At 34.9% G+C, this 14,357-nt stretch overlaps 1 protein-coding gene across 2 annotated transcripts; it reads right to left on the minus strand.

Annotated features, from left to right (window-relative positions):
* Nucleotides 1-70: 70 nt before the first annotated feature.
* Nucleotides 71-11,022, minus strand: LOC126680680 (uncharacterized). Of its 2 annotated transcripts, none has more exons than XM_050375844.2 (15): nucleotides 10,630-11,022; nucleotides 9,511-9,829; nucleotides 9,244-9,418; nucleotides 8,966-9,105; nucleotides 7,668-8,880; nucleotides 7,474-7,574; nucleotides 7,152-7,296; nucleotides 5,204-5,272; nucleotides 3,707-3,752; nucleotides 3,258-3,610; nucleotides 2,932-3,011; nucleotides 2,652-2,787; nucleotides 1,415-1,649; nucleotides 1,229-1,311; nucleotides 71-429 (listed from the first exon to the last, which is right to left on the minus strand). In XM_050375844.2, the coding sequence occupies exons 1-15, from the start codon at nucleotides 10,736-10,738 to the stop codon at nucleotides 295-297; spliced, it is 3,339 nt and encodes a 1,112-aa protein (XP_050231801.1). In that variant the 5' UTR covers nucleotides 10,739-11,022; the 3' UTR covers nucleotides 71-294. The 2 variants fall into 2 exon arrangements, with proteins under 2 accessions (XP_050231801.1, XP_050231800.1); XM_050375843.2 differs by having other exon boundaries at nucleotides 9,511-9,904.
* Nucleotides 11,023-14,357: the final 3,335 nt, after the last annotated feature.

Raw genomic sequence — 14,357 nt, forward strand, 5'->3', positions numbered from 1 at the left:
ACATTTAATTACATTATCAGAAAGAAGACAGTGAGGAATTTGGGGAAGAAAAACAGGTAGTAAACTATGATTTAAGGTAAGAAACCTTTTCATTTCATTTTCTTTTCTTTACTCTCACATTTACATACAACTTCCTCAAAATTCCAACTCAATCAAAAACTAATGGTGTCAATTGATCATCTTTGACACCATTAACCAATTTAGCTTTTCCAATACCACAAGAGTAACAAATTGTGAGCAACACACACTTTCACTATACATCAAAAATTGTACCGGATGGAATTTCCGTCGCTACTAGTTCGTCTTAAATTCACCGAATTTATGTTTTTCTTCATGCAACTGCCTGAAGACGTTATCTAGTTCTGGAAATGCAGACAAAAGTAGAAGCTCGACTAGCTCAAAAGCGAGCTGCTTCATACAAACTGACGACTGCATGAAAAAAAAAATTGCAACTTGGTTAAAGTAGCTCCAACTGGATAAGAAAATCATTAATAAGTGATAACTTGTAAACCGTGAATTATTAAAACAATTTTGGGGAAGAATTTGATCCTTTCATTATATGAATGAGAGCAGCCTTTTCCGATCATTGGGAGTAAGAATTGCACAAACTACGATGAATGTTCACAACCAGATAAGAAATATGAAGTCGTTGCAGTTATTTTATAAGACACTAGTTTTAAAGACATTCCTATAAAAATAAAGGATCACAGAGATGCAGGTTGCTAAGCAGGAAGCAACCGGGATAAGTGAACGAGGGGACAAAAATAATAGGAGAGCACCTGGACCTTAAAAAGCTCCCAGGAAAACTGGGAAGAGAAAAGTAAGGAATCTACACCAAAACACTAAAAGAATATATCAGAAAATCCAGCGACTGCTTTCTCTTTGAGGAATCTTATATATCTACGAGAGGCTTACTGGGAAAATTGAAAAACTTAAGATTTCGGAAGAAGAATATAGGCCCTCGACCATCAGACCAGAAAAAACAGATCAAGAAAATTCATGGACTATTTTCTCTCAAGTTTCAAGTAAAAGATGACTAACGCCACAAATATCAAAATTTATGTTTCTCTTTCATCTTGAAAAAGCCACAGTGATGAATTGAAATTGTAAAGAGTGACTTGTTCCGCACTGCTCAATAAATGTTATAATAAAATATCAATGATCATCTACTAGTACTAATGTTTTCTAGAAAGATATATCTAGATTCAACTTTATAAGAAATGCATACCTGCAGAAAGAAATACAGATCTTTTGCACATTGTTCGTACTCCTTTCGACCAACAAGACTAACTATACCGGCTGGTGCATTATCTGCAATACAAATTAGGGTTCATTGGCACCATAAATATGAGAATCCGGTACTAGAAAACAGTGATACTGGACATTAAAAAATACATCAGAAAAAAGATATTACCAATCATTAGCTCATATACAAATTTGGCACGTCGATCTGCTTCCTGTTCTACCTGGTTGTCACTCAGTCTAGGTGAAGATTCTTCTGAAGGTTGCTGAGCAAGAGGTGAACTCAACTTAGGTGAAGATACACCCATGGCATGCTGGCCATGAGGTGAATTACAGGATGCATTAGTGGTGGCTGATTGTCTTCTCTTTGGATGTTTTGTAATAAATATCCCATCAGGCCACAAAATCTATTTAAACAAGCAGTTCTCCATTAATTAGATAAATGAACATAACTTTACTTCCCACAGGCGACATATAGAAAGACGATTCAAAAATTTAAAAACAGCATTGTTAGCAAAATATAATGCACATCAACTTTATAACCAAACGCTTGGGGCTGAAATGGCGCAGCCAACAAGCTGTAGGAAAAACAAAACCAAGAAAACAAATCAAATGGTATCTATGAATCCAATTAATGAATTTGCAACTTGTAATTCTGGTCATTGTCCAGTATCCTATTCATGCCACCCAGAAAAACTTCAAAATTCAACCACAGGTTAACCTAATTTACAAGGCCATGTACTTTAAAGCTCTTTCATTGGTGATTTCAGCCATATGAATGACGACATTCAACCAAAATTCCCTTTTAAGTCAATTTCTAAGTGCAATAGAGAGGTATCTGAAATCATGTGGGTTGTAACAAATACATACTGCAAACTGAATTAAAATATGGTCTTCGATATACTGTAACAGAAAGGAAAAGCAACAACAGGACTTCTATTCTTGAATCTTCTTATTATCATCATCTTGCATATTTGAAATTGCTACTCACATCCCTTCCTTATTCAGAAGGTTGTTATACAACAGAGGTGCACTTTATCTCTAGGGTCCATTCCCCTCTCACCACCCTTTCATTAACCTTGATAAACTCAAAAGGAGTTAGGAAGCTGGAAAACTAGAAAGACAGACCACGGGTGAACAGTATTCGAGCATGTAACATAAGCTCTCCATTTTCACCTATATATGTTAGTTGCATCATTTCGAGGGTATATATGTAGTCCAGTTTATTCCATATATGCACAGGTGATAAACAGAAAAGATTTAACACAAAAAGAGCCATCGGTCACTGGTCTATTAAAACTGTCACTAACTTCCTTGACAAACTAAGTTTATATATTTTATCAACTCTTCAAGCCTTAGTAATAAGAAAATTATTAAATATCACAATTAAAAAGAGCACAATAAATTACTTGCTCGACCCGTTTGATCCCTGAAGCAACCACTGACCCTGTGCGCAGAAGCTGAATTTTCTCTATCAACCAATCATCTAAAGCATCACCCATTCCTAATTGTAAGATCTGTTTGGCCACCCAAAATGCTTGCCTCCTGCAGTACAAAAATAAATTAGTAATTAACCGCACAATCCATCTATCATACTAGAGTTCGACTATATTAATCATACACATCAAAAGTATTGAAAAATGAAAAAATAAAATAGCATATATCTAAACAATGCAATATTTCGATTACCTGATCCATCCACCATCCTGTAGCTGGAAAATGACATCTACCAGATCTAATATAGGGGCACTTATATGTGGCGGCACCCACTGCAAGGAGAAAAAGAAAACCTGATAAGAACGCTACCTTCTTACTTTTCAATAATTCTTCAGTTAGGATATTGCCTTCACCAATCCTACCCAGTTCTAAACCCTTGAGAGATTTATGTACTGGGTACACAAATGATGCGTAATCCTTATCAAGTGACAAAAAACTTCAAACCCATTCAAAAAAGTATGGCGGAGTCAAAGAAGATCCTTAATTATATTATTTATCATAATACGTCCATAACTTGCCTCTGCAGGAAGGGTAGAATCTGTAGAAGCATCATCAAAAGACTCTGATGACTGTGCTACACCATCAGCAAGTCGTGCTTTTAGAGTATTCCCTATATTCCCCACTGACGAGTTCTTTTGAGTATCTGAATCTCTGGGTACAGACTCTTTACCGATCTTTCCAACTGTGGAATGGGAAATGTTTTTTGGACTCATCCTAACACTATCTGCAACAAGATTACGTTTCATCTCTGCTGCAGATTGCTTGTGTTCTGTGCCTAACTGCTCCCTCTTGGTGGTTAAGGAAGTGACATCGGCCCCGGAGAAATTTGAAACCTTTCGACTCTTATCAGACGGCTTGTCACCAAGGTCAACTAAAAAATTTCAAGCAAATTAAAAGGGCAGGAATAAAGAAAAGAAAGAAAATAGAATCAGAAAAAGAGTAACGTTCAACAAAGAACAGGCTTCACCTGATATTGTTTCAATGATAGAAAATGAATTTGAGAAGACATACGTCTGCATTGTGAAATTAATAAAAATGAGAAATAACAACAAAACAACATGAGTAGTAATTCAAAGTAAAATTTTATCAACTTTAATCCGAATTAAAAAACTGGGTTTAATTATAGCAATGTCAAATAATCAATTGACCCAAAAGTTCAACCTCTTAGGTGAGACTCCAGCAATGGCTTTATTATCTCTAACACTCCCGCACGCGGATACTCATTCGACTTGCAATGTGAACAAGCACATACCTTACTGAAATATTTAATTAATCAAATGGAACTTACAAGAATCGAACTCTAAGCCATTCTATCATAGAGAATCTAATACCATATCGTGTAACCAATTCACCTAAAAACTCAACATGTTAGGTAAGACTCTGCTTTATATTTAACAAATAGCAAAATCTGAGTGAGGAGAGTGTCTTATTTACTAATATGGCTGCTATGTTGGATCATTTTACGTAGACGTGACATCCATTTGGATTTTATCCTATGTGTAAAGAATTTTGAAGAGCAAAAAGGTTACAAAATAAAAAAAAAGCATCATATGTTATTTGTTTATTAAATTTTCTACATCATTGAACTATAACTCGGTATTGTATTCTAACATGACAGTCATGTAAGCAAAATATACACAACACGGCATCAATATAAGTAAAAAAAGATACATATCTCATCTCCATTTTTATAACTGAACTATAATTGAACTGAAGCTCTATAAATTAGCTAAAATTGACAAAATCAAAAAGTCTTTGTCATATTTAATAAAATTCACAAAATTGTAAATTTTCTTAATCATTGCACCAAACTATACATTCTTGAATAACTCCCCTCACCCTCAAATAGGGGTGAGCATTGGTTAGTTCGGTTATCGAATCAATGAATTACCCCAAACCCAAACCATTCACTTTGTTTAAAAAATTAAAGTCAACCCGAATCAAACTAATAAAAAAAGCAATTCAGTTCGGTTAAAACCCATTGATTACCACATTATTAAGTTTTACACATTTTGCAGAAGAATGACAGGAAAGCCTTGGTGGTGAGCGGTCAAGTAATTGTCCCTTATGCTCAGGGTTTGATTCTAAACTTGTACAAAATACTTCTTTTGAAAGAAAAAAAAATTGTAATTAAAACAAGAAAAAAATGTATAAACATTCTGGGTTCAGAAAATGACCCACAACAACTAATATAAGCATTTAACCACTGATACAAAAAAAAAATTAGTTAGTATATTATATATATATATATATATATATATATATATATATATATATATATATGAATTTCAGTCGGTTTGGTTAAACTGAACTTTCCAATTGCTATAACCAAAATTGAACTGAATTTTAAAAATTTTGTTTCGATTGGAATCAGCCGGTCAATTTAATTTTGACCAAATACTGCACAGCCCTACTCCCACATATGAATAAAAACATAACATACAATAGGATAGCAGAATGTAACCTGAGAATCAACACTAAGAAAGTCCCAGACTTCAATAGATCCTGAAATTGTAGGAAGTTGCAGGAGCTTCTGAAAAATAAGTACGAAAAAATTTATTGAAAAATTGGAAGCAAGGTAGAAAAGAATATAGACAAGGCATATGGTATAAACTAGGCTTAATGTCATAAAAATTCACCAACTTTACACGTTTTCTCAATTTAATCACGTTCTTTAAAACTTCTCATAACAATACACTAACTTTCATTTTTTCTCAAATTCATACACGGTGTTGACGTGTCACTCATTCATTGGTTAAAAATGACTTACACCTCAGCAAATTGCACCAATGAATGAGTGCCACGTCAGCACCGTGTATGAATTTGGAAAAAAATAAAAGTTGATGTATTTTTATGAGAACTCAGTGTTGTTTAAGGCGCAAGGCGCTTCAAGGCGAGATAGCCATATATCGCCCGAGGCGAGAAGCGCTAAAAAATCGCTCGCCTTATCGAAGTAAGGCGCCAACACCTAAAAATATTAAATATATATATTTATATATATATTTAATAAAAAATCATAAATCATAAATATAAAACTCTTAAATTTCTAAATTTAAACCATAATCATAAAGCTAATAGATCTATAATAGTAGTCCTAACCCTAAATACTTATCATCCAATACCAAAATCAAAACGAGTTTCAATTTTCAACAAAAGACGATCTTACAACTAATCAGAATAAGGAATTAAAGTCAATCACTAAAATATCCATCAACATTTTCATCAAATTCAGCTCCACCACCACTCTCATATCCTTCAATTTCATCCACATCTGAATCAATTTCATTGTTGATCATATGGGATTGTGAGGCACTTGAACTTGCTCTTAACAAAGATGATTTTGCTTGACTTCTTGTGTTCCTAATCATTTCTCCAATTCCAGCTGCATTAGCTACATCACTCCATGTCAAACCATTAGTGCCTTCATCATCAAGTAGTTGTATTTCCATCCTGGATCCTTCTTTTCAGTGGGTGTTGAACCATCAGTGCATGGTTGAGGTTGGCTATCCATGGCGTGAGAAAAAAGAATAAAAGGCTCTGCTCTTTTTTTCTACTGAACGTATATTTTAATTTGAAGTTATTGTGTTTTACTTAAACTTAAACACTTAAATAGAGACTTGAATAGACTTTTAGACTTCCTAAAAGACTTTTAAATTTCCTAAGTTAAATCCATTTAAAGCATTAATTAAGGCATTAATTAAGGCTATCAAATAGGAATGTCTAGAGTAGAGTAAAAGTCACCTAAAAAACGTAAAAAAACAAAAATTCAATAAAGCGTGCTTTTTCCATCTTCCAAGGCGAGCCAAGGCGAGCGCTTAAGCAAATAAAGCGCTCGCCTTACTGAAGGCGCCTCGACTGGAAGGTCTGGAGGCGCCATCAGTCTGTGGCGCCTCGCCTGAGCGCTTTAGGCGCTCAGGCGAGCGCTTTTAATAACACTGTGAGAACTTTTAAAGAACGTGATTAAATTGAGAAAACATGTAAAGTTGGTGAATTTTTATGAAATTGAGAAAACATGTAAAGTTGGTGAATTTTTATGACATTGCCCCTTTAAACTAATATGATGGTGTGCTCATATGTAGCAGATGTACAATATGAAATGCATACATGCATATCTAGTGTCAGAAAGCAAGCCTAAAGTTGAGATCCTTTAACCATAGATTTAAAAAAATGAAAAAATAAAATAGAAACAAAATATGATTTCCAAATGGCACACTGCACTTTTGGTAGGTCAAGTAAACAGCTAGGAACTGCAAAAGATTATCAAAAGCTCACACTGAGTCAAGAAACTAGCATAAAGAATCTGAAGAAGATTCAAGTCAAAACCCCGAAAGTTGACAAATTTACAGCATAATTTAAAGCTCAAATTGATATGCACTTCTATCAAAAACATGTAAAATTAATTAATGTTTTACCTTTAGATATCTGTCCAGTAATATACACCGTTCTTGAATGACATGCATGTCTAGACCAGTTGAGAGAAAATGCTTTGGTGGAAGATGAAGATTATACTCTGGATACTCTTTGAGACGCCGGTGCAACTCCTCAAAATGTCGAAACCTGTTGGCAGTAAAACTCAGTTACAAAAGATTTAACTAAGGGATAATATTCATATGTAACATCTGTCCTCCATATCATTAAAATCAAACAAGTGACAATATACGAAATGATTCTCATACAGAACAAAACAAAGAACATGTGATTCAAAGAAAAAGTTGACCAAAAAATCCATAGGACCTTCGTTTGATTGACCAACTGTTATTATTTACATCTGTGACAGAAATGGAATAAACAGCAAAAGTTCTAGAGGAACTCTTCACAATATTTGCACCCAGTACCTGCACATGAGATTGTATCCTTTAGATATATCTATAAAGCCAGAGGATAAGTTTATCAAGATGAAGGAAGTACTGTGCTTTCAAGGTAAGTACCTCGCATCTCAACTTAAAAAATGACTCCACCACCAATGGATTTTTGACTGAGGTACCATTTGAAATATAATTTTCTGGAATTGAAATAGAAACTGCAGATGAACAGGCTGTTGCTCCACTATAAACTCTATCCAAACCTTCAACCTCAGAATCATCAGTATAATCATCAGCTTTTCCATGGCCTTTGGAGCCAAGTATATCTTGTCCATCTCCAGACAAGAAGCTAGTCCTCTCAATCTCCTTCCAAGTATGCGCCTTTTGAGTGCTTGATCTTAACCTTTTTCTGCCAGACTGAGACCTTGGCATTCTTTCATTGTGAGCTTGCGCTCTAATGATCTTCTTTGTACCATGGTGTTGTGCATTTTCAAGTGGATGATGGATAGGGGAAACAACCAGATTCCTATTTGTTTTGCGATCCCAAACTTTTGTTACAGGATCATCAAGACCTGTGACACTGCTAGGATCTTCTTCTTCGGAAGTACAAAGACTAGCATTTCCTGATTCAGCCTGATCCACATGCATGAAACCTTCCACATCATCTTCACCGTATGAACCCCATACAGATTGGTCCAACGAGTTCTGATCTGTGTGATGGTGTGAGTTACGTACATTATCGTTGTCGGGACGTAAAATCTGACCATTGTGCGCAAGGGTAGCATCACATTTGTTTAGGCCATATGTTTCCTTGGGTTTTGACACTTTTAAGTTATCCACTGGAACAGTCTTATGCCCAAGCAAATTATTTGGGACATGCTCAGTTGACTGATTTTGTCCATCTTTGTTTTTGTAATTTCTTCCTTTTGCCCACATGTTCTCAAAATTTTCTGGGGCAAGGGCTGCAGTCTTTCTCTTAGAAAACACGTCCAGCCTCTCACCCCATTCTCCTGAACAATGTCGTTGAATCTCTTCTTCATCATTACTTTGGGAGTTTGTCGGCAATGAGCTCCATGAACGGGTGGAACGAGTGTCAATGGATAGCAATGGATCTTTTGATTTATAACTTCGATTTCCATTATCCATTTTAGGTTCAGATTGATTAGTTTTTAATTGCATAAGTTCAACACCAATAGCAGTAGGATCTAAAATTCTACAGAATTGATCGGATGAAATCTTAGAAGACCCATTGGGCTTAGATTTTGATGCCTCTTGTGCAGCAGCAACACCTTTGTTAGCCTTTGAAAGAACCAAAATTTCAATCCTTTCATTTATGAATCTATAAAAAAAACATGGGGAACAAAATGACACCAGCAATAATAAGCAACAAAAACATGATCACAAACATAAGGAATAATAACTACCGTGGACTGGCTAAGTTTAAGACCGGCCGCATTACAGCACAAGCGAGAAGTTCCCTCACTATAAAACGAAAGAAATAGCACTTCAAATCTTCTGGTCTGAAAGAAAAAGAAATGAGGCCATCCATCACATGCTGCAAAACCTGCGAATAGACAGAAGACATCATCAAAACTCAAAAGTAATGTAGACAAAATTGAGGGATGAATCTTTGGACTTGCAATCGACAGCACAGATTGCCCGCCTTCTGTTCAATTTGAAGATCAAAAGTGAATTCAAAAACCTTGTGCTCTGCTTCAGCAGAAAATAAAGCAGGGTGCAATCTATTCTCAGCAGCCAAGACAGCTCTCAGTTCCTTGTCTCGCTGTTCAATATACAGTAATTCAGGAGGCTTTTTGATCTTTGCTTGACTAGCTCGAAAAAGCTCCAAATGGGTGCAGACAAGATTAATAAGGTCCCTGCCATCCTAGGAAATTAGTTCCCATGTAAATAACATAGGGAATAAAAAATAAAATAACCAAAAAGGCAGTGGCTGAGAAAGAATAAAAACCTTGTCAAAAGATCAATAAGATTAATATTCCTCATGCGACTTGAAAGTTCCCCAAAAACACCATTTACGATCAGTACCAGCTCCTCAGGTCCTTCTTTATCAGGTGTCAAACGGGAGTACCATAAATCTGTCACCCACTCTGAAATCAAATGTCTAGTAAAATGATCAATTGCATCCTCAGCAACAGGACAATTCACTTTTTTCCTCCAGGTAGACGTATCACGAACTCTAGTATGCTCTGAAGTATTGTTTTGAGACACAAGATTCTCCGAGGAAGATTTGATGTTGTATGTGGCAGCTTTCCTTTTCATTTCATAATCTAGAGAGAAATAACGAAGAAGTACTATTAAAGAGGCAGCAGCAGGCAAGTTGACCCAAACAGAGGAGCTTGTCACTGAAGGAAGAGAAAAACTAAAAATGAGTTGCAATTGAGGGCCAGCGAAGAACAAGGACATTACAACGCAAACAAGAACAGAACTACATAGCTCAGTGAGCGTAAATCTCGATAGCCAACTTTGAAAGGTCAAAAATTCAATAAGGGTCACCAAACAAAACAAAATTTTCATCTACATATAAATATCCATGTTGCTGTATCCATTCGATTACTGATAAATCCAAGGCGAAGTAGGGACACTATAGTTACCGGAAATGAAAATGATATTAACTTGTTAAGAAAGCAAGAATCAAACTCATATCTTAAATTCAATATTTCTTTTTATAAATGACTTAATTCCATTCTTAAAAGTCTAAAAATGCAAGGAATCAATTCAATTAAATTCTAATTAGTAAACACTCATGGCTAGAAATGATTGCTAGCATTCAATTTTTCAACTAAAAAGAAAGAAATAATGGCATTACTAATTAAACTTCAAAAAGAAACATTCTGAATAGTTGACATGAATTTGAACAATCCAATTTGCTCAGAATTATTCTGCACAGTGCTAATAACTTAATCAGTACGAAATGCACGGGGAACTAACAAACTTAAGCAAGATTTAAGCTATTAAAAAGCTACAATATCAATAAAAATACTCACAATATAAAAATTAACTCATTCTAAGCTAAAAAAACATGAAATTCAAAATTAAATTAAACTGAATTAAGAAGAAAGGAACTTACAAGACAAAAGATATGACAATCCAATAACGCAAATAATCAAGAACACAATCCGTTTCTTTGCTTCGTCGACTAGGTCACGAACTGTGACCTGCTGCCTTTGCGAGCTCATTTTAGCATTCACACACTTATTCTTGTAGATTAAAACCACCAAATCATAATCTTAATCTGAAATTTTTGGCCGATCGATCTCAGATAGAGTTCAAAATTGAAAGGTGCAAATTGAAGTTTAGAGAGAGAATTGACAAAAAAATAGCGTTTTGAATTGAATGAAACGGAAGAAATTCAACGTAGAGAGCGTTAGGTTTTGGTGTTGGCGTCAGAGATTACATTACTTGATCCTTCTTTCTTTGGGCGTATCACTCACTTTCTTTCTTTACTGGCTTTCTTTCTAAAAAATGGTTGGGATTTAATTTTGGGTTAATGTCAAAACAAATCACGAACTTTACACGTTTTCTTATTTTGATCATATAGTTTCAATTTTTTTATTTTCATGTATTAACTACAATTTTTTCTCAAATTCATACAAGGTGTTGAGGTGGCACTCATTTATTGGTGTAAAATAAACTCCACCTCAGCGAATTACACCAATGGAACCGTTACACCTCAGCACCGTGTACAAATTTGAGAAAAAGTGGTAGTCCGTGCATGAAAATGAGAAAATTTAAACTACGTGATTAAAATGAGAAAACGTGTAAAGTTGGTGAATTTTTATGACTTTAATCCTTTAATTTTTTTTAATATACATATATATAAAAACTTATTTGTATTTTAAAGATTAAATATTTAAAAAAACACAGGTGGAGTTTCATTGATAATATAGCGACGTTAAATATCTAAGTACTAAACTAAGGGTGAGAAAGAACCGAACCAAACCGAACCGAACCGAACTTCGTAGTTTGGTTCGATTTTTCGGTGAAAACGGTTTGATTCGATTTCTACTTTAGGTGAAGTTTGGTGTTCGGTTTGGTTTGGGCGTTTTCAAAACCGAACCGACCAAAAAACCGAATTAACCGAACTTTAATATAATATATATATATATATTTTTTAAAAATAATATACATATATACTTATATTTATATGTTTTTTGTTTTTATATCTTAATTATTGTTGATATATGAGTTTATAATTGTTATTTAAACATATATGGAAATTTATTAGACTCTAATTATTTAATATTTCAATTGATTTTAATATAAAAAATAGTGAAATTCGGTTTTAACCGAACCGAACCGTACCGAACCAAAATTTTCGGTTTGGTTTGCTTCGGTTTTTTTAACTCCAAACTAAAAGTTCAATTCCAAACCAAAAACCAAAAAAACCGAAAAAATTTCAACCGAACTGACCGATGCTCACCCCTAGTACTAACACTTAATACTCTAACATTTTATTACCATTTTTGTCAAAAAAAATTATAAATGATGAGAGAAATTCTTAGGTAGACCGAGTCTAGCACGTCATCCGTAAACTAGCCACCCATAATACAACACTTCATTAAAATGATAGCAATATCGTAATATCAACATTAAAATTTGAATATATTCATTTTCAGGGGTTTATGTGTTTCTACAAGGCTTTCTTGTTGGTCGATTGATGGTGTGGGTATGTTTGTGATTTCATCATTCATTCTTGTTTCCATCAATAGAATTTATTTGAGAATTTCGATTCCACAAACGGCGCCAAATGATGGATACAAGAACGAATGGGCAAAAGGCTCACTTTAGCCCTGAAGTCGAACCAAAAGAATAAATAAGTCCCTAAGGTCAAGGTTGGCTCACTTCACACCCCGTACTTGTCTAAAACGGCTCAGATTACACTACCGTTAGTTTCTTCAGTTAAATGATGACATGGCATGTAAGGACAAATTTCAAAAACATCCTTAATATTTAAAATACTTACTAATTTTATATTTATATTTTTTAAACCATTTTCACCCTCTTCTTCACTTAAATATCAATAATTTAAAAAATATTTAAATTAAAATATTTATTAAAATAATTAAACATAATTAAATACTTCGAATCCTAATTAAACATTTCATAATTTAATTAAATAAATCAAAATTTAAATAAACCAATTAAAATAAAATTTAAACCTAATTAAATTAAAAATTTATACCTAATTAAATAAAAAAAATAAAAAAAATTCATCTGAAAAGACGAGCGGGACGAATCCATTTGTCTTCTCCGGCTGTTCTTCCCACCTGGCTGTTTTTCCCCAAGGGGAAGAACGGATCTGTTCTTCCATTGGGGAAGAACAAGTCGGTTGTTCTTCACGAAGGAGGAACATCCGACTGGGCTGTTCTTCCTTGGGGAGGAAACGGCCTGTTCTTTCCCATGGGGAGGAACCGGCCTATTCTTTCCCATGGGAAAGAACAACCGACTGTTCTTCCTTGGGGAAGAACCCTTATTTTTCCCCATGGAAGAACATATATGTTCTTCCATGGGACGAATAGGGCGGAGAAGACGAACGGGTCTTCTCCGGTATTTTTTTTAAATTTTTATTTGGAATATTTTTTTGTCGGTGTAGTTTGCGGTGGGTGTTCGTGTCACGACCCAAAACTATTGAGCCGCAACCGGCGCTAGGGAACGGGAGTGGTAGCTCCGGAACCCGTAGCAAGCCTAAAATCACAATTAATTTTTCGCAATTATAATATAAAATAAACAATACCAAACAACGGAAGCAAATGTACATATATAAAACATATAATCATACATTTACACTAACTGTTTCAAAACCTCGCGGACTCTAGTTACCGTACCCTGTACGAACTGGCCTCACGGTACTATACACATCAGTTAGTGTCTCAAACTATCACACCGGCATCTGGGGCCGTGGATTATATACAAAACACGTAGCCGATCAAAAGCATATAAAACAATAACAGCAGTGAATATATACAATAAAATAAACTGCTGTCTAGGCTACTGTTCTATCGACACCGGACCACTACTGCAGCATTCACAGAAGTCATAAACTAATATATACAGATGACTTCTGCATTCCAAAATTGGCCTCTAGCTAAGTCCACAAGCTAAGCACCTGAAAGACATCAAAGGTGAGGGGTCAGTATTTGGGGAAATACTGAGTGAGTTGACATTTACTAACAGTATTAATATAAAAACATAGCATCGCACCTCAAGAAAATATTAATATAAAACATATAAACAGGTATTTGATCCGTACGAAACTAATATCCTAGCATGCGACACATCTCTCAAACAATCAAATATCATCCAACCCAATCGTAAATATCAATTGCGAGTCCAACTCGCTGGTGGCCCAGCCACTAGATACGGGGACTTCCAGGCTACACCGTAGCCGAGTTCACTCTGCGTATCTAAATCATATACCCAATCGTAAATTTCGTATTCATCAACAGCTCCCAGCTGTGTCAAGTCATTTCTCAATGCAATCATACTAGACTGACTCGATACTGGTGATCACACAGCCTATTGACACCCAATAGGTAGCTAGTTTCTTCGGATCGCATACTAGTTCTCATATATAGAAATTAATAAAGCATATAACATTTCAATCAATTATATATAATGCGATGCGTGAAAACAGTATATGTATATAAAATAGTTTTAATACATGAAAGTAAAAGTACAACTCACAGTGACCGCAATCCAAGAAATGATATGATCGATCTGATGGTATACCCTCGCTAGTCCGCTTCTACTGACTCCACTATTCACTGACACGTCTGATAAATTGTTTATGATTAG

This window comes from Mercurialis annua, linkage group LG5 (genome assembly GCF_937616625.2).
Source record: "Mercurialis annua linkage group LG5, ddMerAnnu1.2, whole genome shotgun sequence".
Taxonomy (NCBI): domain Eukaryota; kingdom Viridiplantae; phylum Streptophyta; class Magnoliopsida; order Malpighiales; family Euphorbiaceae; genus Mercurialis; species Mercurialis annua.